The 12,521-nt window shown below is 41.5% G+C and overlaps 1 protein-coding gene across 1 annotated transcript in view; it reads left to right on the top strand.

Annotated features, from left to right (window-relative positions):
* Positions 1–12,521, top strand: part of kif21b (kinesin family member 21B) — a 79,327-nt gene that overhangs the window by 44,844 nt on the left and 21,962 nt on the right. Inside the window, exons 23-26 of the mRNA XM_055222111.1 lie at positions 463–520; positions 1,093–1,337; positions 2,068–2,136; positions 3,219–3,329. Coding sequence (XP_055078086.1) covers positions 463–520; positions 1,093–1,337; positions 2,068–2,136; positions 3,219–3,329 — 483 coding nt within the window. The remainder of the gene's footprint in view (positions 1–462; positions 521–1,092; positions 1,338–2,067; positions 2,137–3,218; positions 3,330–12,521) is intronic.

A 12,521-nucleotide genomic window follows, 5' to 3' on the forward strand; every position in this document is an offset into this window, starting at 1 on the left:
TGTTGATATGTTTAATTGGTCTAACCCTGCTCTCTCCTTCTTCCTTCCCTCTTTCTCTTTCTCTTCTCTCTCATCCTTTTCTCTCTCTATCCTTCCTCTCTCCTGTCCCTCTCCTTTCTCTCTCCCTTCTCATTCTGTCCCTCCTCTCTCGCTCTTCTCTCTCCTCTGTCTATCTCTCTTCATTCTATTCCTCTCTCCCTCCTCTTTCCTCATTCCTTCCCTCTTTCTCTCTTTCTCCCTTTCCTTTCCTTCTCTCTCTCTCCTGTCTCCTCTGTCCCTTCTCTTTCTTCCTTCTCCCTCTCTCTCTCTCTCTCTCCCGGTCTCTCTCTCTGTCCCTCCTGTCTCCTCTCTCCCTGTTCTCTTCTTCCTTCTCTCTCTCCCTCCTCTCCTCCTCTCCGTCTCTTTTTCATTCCTTCTCTCCTCTCTTTCTCTCCTCCTCTCCTTCGCTCCTTCTGCCTTCAGTGTGTCCCAGATGAAGGAGTCAAACAGTCAGGATGATTTCAAGTTGAAGGTCATGCAGGTTTGTCTCCATTTCAAACTTTTACTTAAAAAATGTTTAATATTCGCAGCCTGTTTTTCCGTTTTCTCACACTTCCCCAGGACAAAAACGTGTAGCTGCAGTTATAATTTCATCCACACGGGGGCAGTGTGAGCCAACTTTTAAACCAGCAACAATCACTTCACTTGTTTCCACTTTTTCAGTATAAAAGCTGCAAACCCTGTCGTTTAGAGCTCTACAAACGTGATCTGAAATGTCCTTGTGTGTCAGATGCCCTCCCCGTGTGTGTCAGATGCCCTCCCCATGTGTGTCAGATGCCCTTCCTGTGTCTCCATGGGGTCTTTTTGAAATATCGATATTACTATGATATTTTAATGTACTTTTTGACACAGTAATTTCACTTGAAAACATGAAAACAAAACAAGAGACAGAACAACCTTTTTATTTTAACTCTTTCAGCTGGAGTCTCTATGTTTTGTTGTAATATATGTAGTTACAGTCGTATTCATCGTATTTGCCAATATCACGATTTCGATCTTTTATTTTTTGTGTTGTATTCAGCAGATCATGTTTCTTCTTTGTTGCATTTGCAGTCGGAGCCCCGCCTCTCCGCTCAGATAAAGGCCATTTCCGCAGAGTACTTGGGTCCTTCGCTGGATGGTAGTAGTAGTAGTACTTGTAGTAGTAAAGTGCAGTACATCACAAAGTCCCTGGCGTCTCTCACTGATATTCAAGAGGATGGATTGAGCTGCGCCAGCTTCAGTTTGTCCCTGAGAGAACCGATGCAGCGAGAGAGAGCGTCCCGGACCATCAGCCTGCCCATACGAGGACACACTTTGTAAGTCCACTGCAAAGAGACACTGTGGAACTTTCCTCCCTCCTCTCCCTTCTCTCTCTGTCCCTCCATCTCTCCCTCCTCTCTGTCCCAGTTAACTTGAAAACTACCACTTCATGACATCACAAGGTGGAACAGAGCATTTTGAGCTTTGGAGATGTAGACAGACTAATAATAAAGTGTTACTCAAACATGTGTGAATGAAACAAAACACAGCTCCAGGTCTGTTTTTGAGGAGGAAACAGAACATGGATTAAAGCTACAAGAGTCAGTTTAGTTTAGTAATACAGGAGCTTTCAACTATAAACAAACTTTTATGTAATGAGACAGATGAGCTCTAAACAGCGGGAGTAAAAACCCACTGTTTTGTTTAAAGTTAAGTTTTAGCTGTAGTTAATGCACACCACCCACCTCTGCACCTCCTCCCTCTGCAGAGAGCACAGAGGAGCCAGACCGCTGCAGGGAGACGGAAAAATCACTCAAATTAGACAAACGAGAACAGAACTGTCAGAGCAAAGTGAATGTTTAAACAGAAAATATTACAGTTTTAATGTTGGTTTATCAGATAAATAAGATTATTATTATTATATAGATGAATAAATTAGGATTAAAACATTCAGAAAATGGGAAGAGCAGAGGAGGGGGTCAGAGGAGCAGAGGAGTAGAGTGTATTTTGAATTGCATGTTATAAATCTATAATGTTTGTTTATTTTCTTTTGTTCTCTTGTTCCAGTCCACGTCAGTCTCGTGGATATGACACGTCTCCTCTCACCAGGAGGAAGTCGTACGATCGACCGTACAGGTACAGACTCTGCTCATGAAAAAGGCTCGTTTATTCAGTCGAGACCATATTCTGTGTATATAAATGGACATAGCTAACCTGCTAGCCGCCGCGTTCCAAACAGGAAGTGATCGTGGACGCACTTCTAGCTCCAATTCACTTTCTGTGTAAAAACTGTGTCCTCTCTCTGTAACTGCTGCTATTAGACTCGTCATTTTGGTCTTAAATGTTTGTATTAAGCCGCTGTACATGATCCTGGGGTTTTTATTTCACTATTGTGTCAAGATATGAACATTAATAACAGACAAATCAGGCGCCTTCTTTCCCCGAGGTTTCCTCCTGCTAGCGTTAACAACAGGTTTGATTGACAGCGTTGCTAAGTGCCGGCTCCCTGTTAAACCAGTGGTGTGAGCGGGAAGGGGCCTCACTCAACAGCCTCGCTCCTGATTGGCTCTTTGGTTGTTACGATACTCGTGGTCGGAATTTAAAATATGGAACTCGACTCCAAATCGTCCCCTATAACTGCTCCAGCCTCGACGAGCTTCATTTAGAGCTGAACGCTGTGGGTGACGTCACACTCAGTCCACTTCTTTACACAGTCTGTGGTTCACACACATCAAAACTCTGACTAAACTGAGCCTAATCCCAGAACTAAACCAGGACTAAACAACGACCAAATCAAGACTGCATCAGAGGTACAAGGTTTGAGTTTCAGACTCAACACAATCTTTGGTTTTGGAGCAGAGTGTAAAGATCTGAACTAAAACATGAAATTAATATTTGCCAACAAGAAACTGAGGGCGAATAACAGAAACATATTTATGAGTAAAAAAGGTTTGCATATTTTAAAATCTCGTTTGATTGGCCAAAACTCAAAGAGTCCATCAGTTCAAGAGTCCTTCAGCAGGTTACACAGTGCTATTCATGTTTTCATGTTTTAATATCAACCACTCCTCCCTTTTTCTCTCCCTCCCCGTCCTCTTTCTTCCTCAATCTCTTTGTCTCTCCCGCTCTCTCTTTCTCTCTCCCCCCTCTCCTCCTCTCTCTCTCTTCCCTCTCTCTCTCTCTTCCTCCCCCCCCCCCCTCCTGTCTCTCTCTTTCAGACCAACCGATGGTTACACTCCTCCCTCTTCTCCTCCGCTGAGAACCAGAAATGACAGAAACGTCTTCTCTCGTCTCACCAGTACTCAGGCCCAAGGCTCGGCTCTGGACAAGTCAGTACCACACCACATAAACACTGGATACACTACATACACTATAGACATTATATACTCTATATACTCACTGTATACTCTATATACTCTATATACATTATATACATTATATACACTATAGACATTATATACTCTATATACTCACTGTATACTCTATATACTCTATATACATTATATACATTATATACACTATAGACATTATATACTCTATATACTCTATATACTCTATATACATTATATACTCTATATACATTATATACACTATATACTCTATATACATTATATACACTATATACTCTATATACATTATATACACTATATACTCTATATACATTATATACACTATATACACTATATATATTATATACACTATATACATTATATACACTATAGACATTATATACTCTATATACTCTATATACATTATATACATTATATACACTATAGACATTATATACTCTATATACTCTATATACTCTATATACATTATATACACTATATACATTATATACACTATATACTCTATATACATTATATACACTATATACTCTATAGACATTATATACTCTATATACACTATATATATTATATACACTATATACATTATATACACTATAGACATTATATACTCTATATACTCTATATACATTATATACACTATATACTCTATATACATTATATACACTATATACTCTATATACATTATATACACTATATACTCTATATACATTATATACACTGTATACATTACAGACATTATATTCTCTATACACTATATACATTATATACACTATATACTCTATATACATTATATACTCTATATACATTGCAGACATTATATTCTCTATACATTATATACACTATATACTCTATATACATTATATACACTGTATACATTATATACTCTATATACATTATATACACTATATACTCTATATACATTATATACACTGTATACATTACAGACATTATATTCTCTATACACTATATACATTATATACACTATATACTCTATATACATTATATACTCTATATACATTGCAGACATTATATTCTCTATACATTATATACACTATATACTCTATATACATTATATACACTGTATACATTATATACTCTATATACATTATATACACTATATACTCTATATACATTATATACACTATATACATTATATACTCTATATACATTATATACACTGTAAATGCTAACGACACTAGAGATGCTACAGATGCTGTTGTTTCCTCGGTCTTTCCTCACATCTGACCTGTCCTTCATGTTTCTCTGGTGAACTTTGAGTCCAGGGCAAATCTATGAACTTCAGATTTATAGGAGAAATTGTGTTTTCATTGATGAACTTTTGTCGTACATTTCTGGACTATACTAAACCTGGTCCTCAGTCCTGACTCCTCGGTCCTGACTCCTCGGTCCTGACTCCTCGGTCCTGACTCCTCGGTCCTGACTCCTCGGTCCTGACTCCTCGGTCCTGACTCCTCGGTCCTGACTCCTCAGTCCTGACTCCTCAGTCCTGACTCCTCAGTCCTGACTCCTCAGTCCTGACTCCTCAGTCCTGACTCCTCAGTCCTGACTCCTCAGTCCTGAGCCCTGAGTCTTGCTTCACATTTTCTGTTTGAGTTCATTAACTTCTTCTGAGTTTCCGTCTGCAGCTCCTGAGACAAGAATCAGTGAAAAGCCGATTGTAAAATAAGCATAAAATAAACAGCCCACGTCCAGAATCGATGTGTTTGGTGAAACTGAGCCTGTTTATTGGTTTAGCCTCAGGGAGGGCATCTGTATTAATCCTCTGTATGCGTCATTTTAATTGGTCAATCAATCAAGAGGTTTAACGCTGAGAATTAACAAAGTTCTCACAAAATACCACCTCAGAGTTTAAGCAGTGAAACAAGAGACAAAAGGAGTAAACTGGGACAAGACCGGGACAAGACCGGGACAAGACCGGGACAAGACCGGGACAAGACCGGGACAAGACCGGGACAAGACCGGGACAAGACCGGGACAAGACCGGGACAAGACCGGGACAAGACCGGGACAAGACCGGGACAAGACCGGGACAAGACCGGGACAAGACCGGGACAATAACCACACAGCCCCTGTATTGAAAAGCTGCTTTTCAGAGCAGATGTCTGCAGTGTTCTGTTGGCATGCCGGTCTCTCTGTGGCCTTGTCCCTCATTAGTCCTGGTTCAGGTGAATGAGCTGTTCATGTCACAGCCACCACTTTGAATCCTGCCTGTTACGAAAATGAGGACGAATATTTGTGTTCAGGGTTTGTGCCATGGTCCACGATGCACTGGGGCAGGACACAGAGGCTGGCAACGTCCCTGTTTTTCAGAATAGAATTTATTTGCTCCAGTCCAGCAGTTTTATTTTTTATTATTTGTAAAGATCATTTCATGCAAAATCGACTTTTTGTTAATACCCCATAGAAGTAAATACCCCCTCTTTAATTCCCCATAGAATTGAAATATCCCCTTTTTAATAAATTAACAAATAATGACAAGTTTGATCTTTTAAACAGCAGGGAAAACATTATTTAAGTTCTTTTTTCTTAAATGAGTAAATGTAGTATTTTTCCGGAGTGTTTTTAAAAGCTGTGACAGAATGAGACCGCTGCTCCGTCTGCAGCTCAGAATAACATATTTTTATTTCTCTGTCATGAACTGGCTCAGGTTCTGACAAAATGAGGTCTGCACAGGTTTAAAAAGTCACTCTGCCGAGGGCTTTGAGAAATGAACTGAACCTCTCCTATTGTCCTATTTAAAGGATTACACAACCTAGAATACACCTAGAATCATTCGGATCATTTCAGTCCTGGAATTGCTCTACTGAACTGAAGGTAAAAGGAGCTGTTAACTTGAAAACTACCACTTCATGACATCACAAGGTGGAACAGAGCATTTGAGCTTTGTAGATGTAACAGACTAATAATAAAGTGTTACTCAAACATGTGTGAATGAAACAAAACACAACTCCAGGTCTGTTTATAAGGAGGTAACAGCATTAGAACATGGATTAACATGGATTAAAGTCACAGAGGTTTGGATTAAACATAAAAAGTAAAGTAAATTAAAGTACGGTAAGTAAAAACACACTGTCATAACGAGTCTATGACACAGGGTCATAACGAGTCTATGGCTCATTAGCCGAATAATTCTCACTGATTATAAAAGTTTAATTGGCCCATTTTTCTGCGCTGAGCCGATTCTTCGTGTTAATAAAAGATCACAGACCTGAGCCTCTGCTGCTCTTAAGAGTAACAATAATTCAGTGTTTGGTGACACTTCAAACTGTGGGAATTTTTTTTATAGAATTAGCAAAGATTTTGATAAAAATAGTTATGATTTTCAGGAATAATCTGTCAAGAATGAATATGGGTCTACTGGACTAAACCAGGACTGAACCAGGACTGAACCAGGACTGAACCAGGACTAAACCAGGACTGAACCAGGACTGAACCAGGACTGAACCAGGACTGGATCAGGACCAATGTGGGTCTATGTGGCTCATTCACACAATCTTCTGCTCTGAGCGATTTGTGATCAATTAAGTAATTACTAAATGGCTTTAAAGGTTCAGTATGTAACTTTCTGAAGCTCCTACGTCATCAACATGATTCCATGGAAACAGAAAGTTAAAACCACACTTTGGAACATTCTTCATGGAGATATGTTTTATTTCATACTGCGGAATATTATAGCCAAAGGAACAACAATCTCCATGGAAACGTAAGGACAAAAGCTTATATTTTGTCTAAAAAGTTACATACTGTAGTTTTAAATGATTTTCCAGTTTAAGATGTAATATTAGCCGTTTTGTAGCTCAATGGAAACCACATTTATCTGACTCATGAGATGTGTGGAATTAACAATGACAAAGGTGATGGAACAGTTGCCCTTTTACCTGGAGGTTCATGGTTCAATTCCAGCTCCGACCTGTACATACTTAAGCCCTTGGGCAAGACACTTCACCCACAGCGTCGTCTTTGTGAGTGACTCCTTGTGCAGCTGTTGAGGAAGTGAATAAAGCTGAAACTGCAGCCCGTCATTATGTAAACACAGTATTTAAACTGTTGTTGTGTCTAATTCTCACTCTGTGTTTGAGGTGGATCCATTACTTGTATAAGGTGTAATTTAAAAGGCCGTTTGGTTCAATAGAAAACACATTTACCCCAGAGCCAGATGCCCCGGTCGATGTTTAGCTTCATATTGTGAGATGCAGCTAAATATTCAAACGCAGCCACAGGAGACCTCTGCATATTTCAGTGGATTCTTTATGAGATGCATTATTAAAGCTGCACTGTGTCACTTTTCTGCCTGCTGCTTACATATCTCCATGGAGACAAGCAAGCAATGCCATAAAGCCAAGTTACAGGTCAGATCTGTAGAGAGGCAAGCCTGCTTAGAATGAGTGTTTTTCCACGTTTTGTTGGGGCAGTAAAAGATAGAGAGGTTTAATGCCATACTGTGGAATATCCCAAACAAAGCAGTCTCCATGGAGACAAGCAAGTGGCAAACCCTCCACCTGAAAAGTTACTTAGTGCAGCATTAACTAACTAGAATCCCCCAAACCAAACTGGAATTGAACCGGGACTAAAGCGGGACTAAAGTGGGACTAAAGTGGGACTAAAGTGGGACTAAAGTGGGACTAAAGTGGGACTAAAGTGGGACTAAAGTGGGACTAAAGTGGGACTAAAGTGGGACTAAAGTGGGACTAAAGTGGGACTAAAGTGGGACTAAAGTGGGACTAAAGTGGGACTAAAGTGGGACTAAAGCGGGACTAAAGTGGGACTAAAGCGGGACTAAAGCGGGACTAAAGCGGGACTAAAGCGGGACTAGACCTGGACCAAACCAAATCTAAATCAGGACTAAACTGGGACTGAACCAGGACCCAACCAAGAATATATGTTTACTTGCTGATGTGATCAAAATGGGAACTTAACTGGGGCTAAATCTGGACTGAATCAGGACTAAATTGGGACTAAACCAGGACTGAACCAGGTCTAACCAGATCTAAACCAGGACTAAACCAGGACTCAGTGAGCTCTAAACCAGGACTAAATCAGGACTAAAATCCAAACGAGATCAGCACTTGAACAGGACCAAACCAAGTCTAAATCAGGACTAAACCAACCCAAGACAAGTGTGAGTACATCCCGTATAAATGTGTTTCTAGCACAGTGCTATTCTGAATGATCATATTTTCAGATTATAAACAGATTTACAAGATATAACACGTGCGTATAGGATTTAAGGTTTAACTCACAAAACCCCAAACCCTGTTTAAGCTCGTACTTACATTCAAAAGCATATCCCCCATAATGCATTGTAAAACTAGGATAACATTATGCTAATGCTATTGTGAGCTGGCGGTAAACAGCAGAGTCTATGTGAGCTCCTGTCACCTGTTCACTGTGTCATATGGGACAGAGTTTAATATTTTATGTTTAAGATCTGACAAACCCGAGGCTATGAAATATTTACAGTATAATCGGGTTTTTACGGCACGCATTCACGGTTAAAGCTGCAGTTTTAGGGGAGGGTCCCTCGAGAGCCGAGAGCCGGATCTGTGAATCAGACAAAAATCCTCCATTATAGCACATTTCTCTGATAGTTTTGTGCCCGGCAGGAAAAGACTGCAGAATTCCCAGTTGGCTTCGAGCAAAGAATTGTTAAAAGTTTTTAGACCTCACTTCCTCCGATTGTGTATGTTGGATTTTAGTTCTGTAAATTTGCTCTGTGGTTTGCACGTTTAAATGTAGACTATGGAATCTGTCTCCTTGAGGGTGTTACTGGTTTGCATTGAGTTTGCACCCTGGTCTAAAACCTGGTCAAATTCTGATCTAAATTCTGATCTGAACCCGGTCTAAACCCAGTCCAAACCTTGGTCTAAACCCGGTGTAAACCCGGTGTAAACCCGGTGTAAACCCGGTCTAAAACATGTGTAAAACATGTCTAAACCCTGGTCTAAACCTGGCCTAAACCCGGTCTAAATCTGGTCTAAACCCAGTCTAAGCCCTGGTCTAAGCCCTGGTCTAAGCCCTGGTCTAAGCCCTGGTCTAAGCCCTGGTCTAAGCCCTGGTCTAAGCCCTGGTCTAAGCCCTGGTCTAAGCCCTGGTCTAAGCCCTGGTCTAAGCCCTGGTCTAAGCCCTGGTCTAAGCCCTGGTCTAAACCCTGGTCTAAGCCCTGGTCTAAGCCCTGGTCTAAGCCCTGGTCTAAGCCCTGGTCTAAGCCCTGGTCTAAGCCCTGGTCTAAGCCCTGGTCTAAGCCCTGGTCCAAACCCTGGTCCAAACCCTGGCCCAAACCCTGGCCCAAACCCTGGCCCAAACCCTGGCCCAAACCCTGGCCCAAACCCTGGCCTAAACTCAGCCTAAACCTGGTCTAAACTGGGTTTGAGTTGCCCAGTGGTATTAAACTCCTTTATTTTGCATGTATTTGGCTCTGTGCACCTGGCAACCGCACCGCTAGCGTCACTACTTCCTGTCCAGATTTATCTCTGTTGGGTTTTTGCAGAAAAATGAATCAATATTTAAACATGAGGCAGTGCACAGCGAGGTGAATACGTCAATGGACTTTACAAATGGAAGTGTTTTTGTCTCTATGCTAATACTACAACTAATGCTAATTTTGAGGCATAAACATATTAAAACATCACAAATGGAAGTAAACTAGATATAAAACAATTGGGTAGCCTATAATTAATTTCTTTATATAATATTTTACACTTTTACATCAGCATTAGCTTTGAGACACAGTTTTATTATTGGCCAATCCACTGGACTCTAGAAATTCAACATGGCGTCTCTTCAGTTTTGTGTACTCTGGAAACATTTCTTTTATAGTTCAAATCACTCTAAGTGTGATTTTAATCCTCTGTATAAACATCTCTACCTGCAGATTTCTGTGGGTTGTTGATGGTCCAGAAGGTTGATGGTTAAATTCCTGTTCCTCTTGGTGTGGTTGAGTATGAATGGGCTGGTGAGGAGTGAGAGAACATCTGTTTACTGTCCACACATCTGGAGACGTCCAGCAGCTGTGTCCATGGAGCTGGATCCTGTGTGTTTGTCTCTGAATCTCCTGCTATTTAACCCTGTCCTCTCCTCTAACTCTGGTCTAAATCGAGTCTAAACCTGGTCTAACCCTGTTTTTTACCCAGTCTAACTCAGGTCTAGTCCTGGTCTCAACTTGTCCACTCCTTTGCCCACTGTGGCTCTTGGTTTTGTTTCTTACTCTGGTTCTATCCTTGGTCAAACCTTGGTGATTATCCAGTTTAATCCTGGTCTAAACCCAGTTCAACCCTGGATCTAGACCAGGTCTGAACTGGTCTAACCCTGGTTCTAACCCTGGTTCTAACCCTGGTTCTAACCCTGGTTCTAACCCTGGTTCTAACCCTGGTTCTAACCCTGGTTCTAACCCTGGTCTAAACCCTGGTCTAAACCCTGGTCTAAACCCGGTCTTTACCCGGGTCTAATACTGGTCTTTACCCGGGTCTAATACTGGTCTTTACCCGGGTCTAATACCGGTCTTTACCCGGTCTTTACCCGGTCTTTACCCGGTCTTTACCCGGTCTTTACCCGGTCTTTACCCGGTCTTTACCCGGTCTTTACCCTGTCTTTACCCTGTCTAATCCCTGTCTAATCCTGGTCTTTATCTGGTCTAACCCTGGTCTAACCCTGGTCTTTATCTGATCTAACCCCGGTCTAAACCCTGGTCTAAACCCTGGTCTAAACCCTGGTCTAAACCCTGGTCTAACTCTGGTCTAACTCTGGTCTAACTCTGGTCTAACTCTGGTCTAACTCTGGTCTAACTCTGGTCTAACTCTGGTCTAACTCTGGTCTAACTCTGGTCTAACTCTGGTCTAAACTGGTTTCTACCCGGTCTAACCCTGGTGTAAACCCTGGTGTAAACCCTGGTGTAAACCCTGGTGTAAACCCTGGTCTAAACCCTGGTCTAACTCTGGTCTTTACCTGGTCTTTTCCTGGTCTAACCTTGGTCTAAACCCTGGACTAACCCTGGACTAACCCTCGGGTAACCCTGGTCTAACTCTGGTCTAACTCTGGTCTAACTCTGGTCTAACTCTGGTCTAACTCTGGTCTAACTCTGGTCTTTACCTGGTCTTTACCTGGTCTTTACCTGGTCTTTACCTGGTCCAACCCTGGTCCAACCCTGGTCCAACCCTGGTCCAACCCTGGTCCAACCCTGGTCCAACCCTGGTCTAACCCCGGTCTAACCCCGGTCTAACCCCGGTCTAACCCCGGTCTAACCCCGGTCTAACCCCGGTCTAACCCCGGTCTAACCCCGGTCTAACCCCGGTCTAACCCCGGTCTAACCCTGGTCTTTTCCGCCCCTCTCCTGTTCCCTGCTGCAGGTCTGACGACAGTGACTCCTCGCTCTCAGAGGTGCTCAGGTAGACCCCAGTCTCCTCCTCTTTGTTCAGATGTTTTTGTTTTTGTTTTATTTTTGTTTTTTTCTTCACCTCCATTTCATTTTTGTGAATGTGGTCACGTGATGCATGCGTCAGTAGAACTCACACATTTATACTGTGCAAATGTCTTTATTATTTTGAATGCTGCTTTTGGATGTTTTCAGAAAGTAGAATGTGCTATGCTAATACTGACACTTTGCAGTTGATGTCATATATCAATATTCCCTGGGGATGTGATGCTATCTGTAGGCACTGCTCTGTCTGAAGCTCTGGTAGACTTTAATTTGACCTTTATTTTTAACACACAATCTGACCATTAAGAACTGATTTATCTGAAGTCCAACAGGTGAGCTGATTCGTGCTGTTAAACAAGTCCCTCTCTAATAACATTACAGTCAGAAGCTAGTTAGCATTAGCATTAACCTACAGTTTTTCAGTTATCTACTCTAACCTTTTTGTGTAAAATCAAACCCCTAAAAAAGGACCACTTTTTTGGCTGTTTCTAATGTGTTGTGACCATGGTAAGTGCTGAATATTTCGCCACGGACGTACATGAAGAACCCCCCTCCCCAGCACAGTGTCACTGCAAAGTATCAGTACCACACACAAATTAAAGCACGATTCTGTACTCAGTATATTGTATTATCTTTATACTTAGGTCACAACATCTGCAGTTTAACAAGAGACGTCTGACCGTTCACATCTACTGATGTCATGTGAATAAGATTTCAAACTCGATTTTGATATTAAG

This window comes from Periophthalmus magnuspinnatus, chromosome 5 (genome assembly GCF_009829125.3).
Source record: "Periophthalmus magnuspinnatus isolate fPerMag1 chromosome 5, fPerMag1.2.pri, whole genome shotgun sequence".
NCBI lineage: Eukaryota > Metazoa > Chordata > Actinopteri > Gobiiformes > Gobiidae > Periophthalmus > Periophthalmus magnuspinnatus.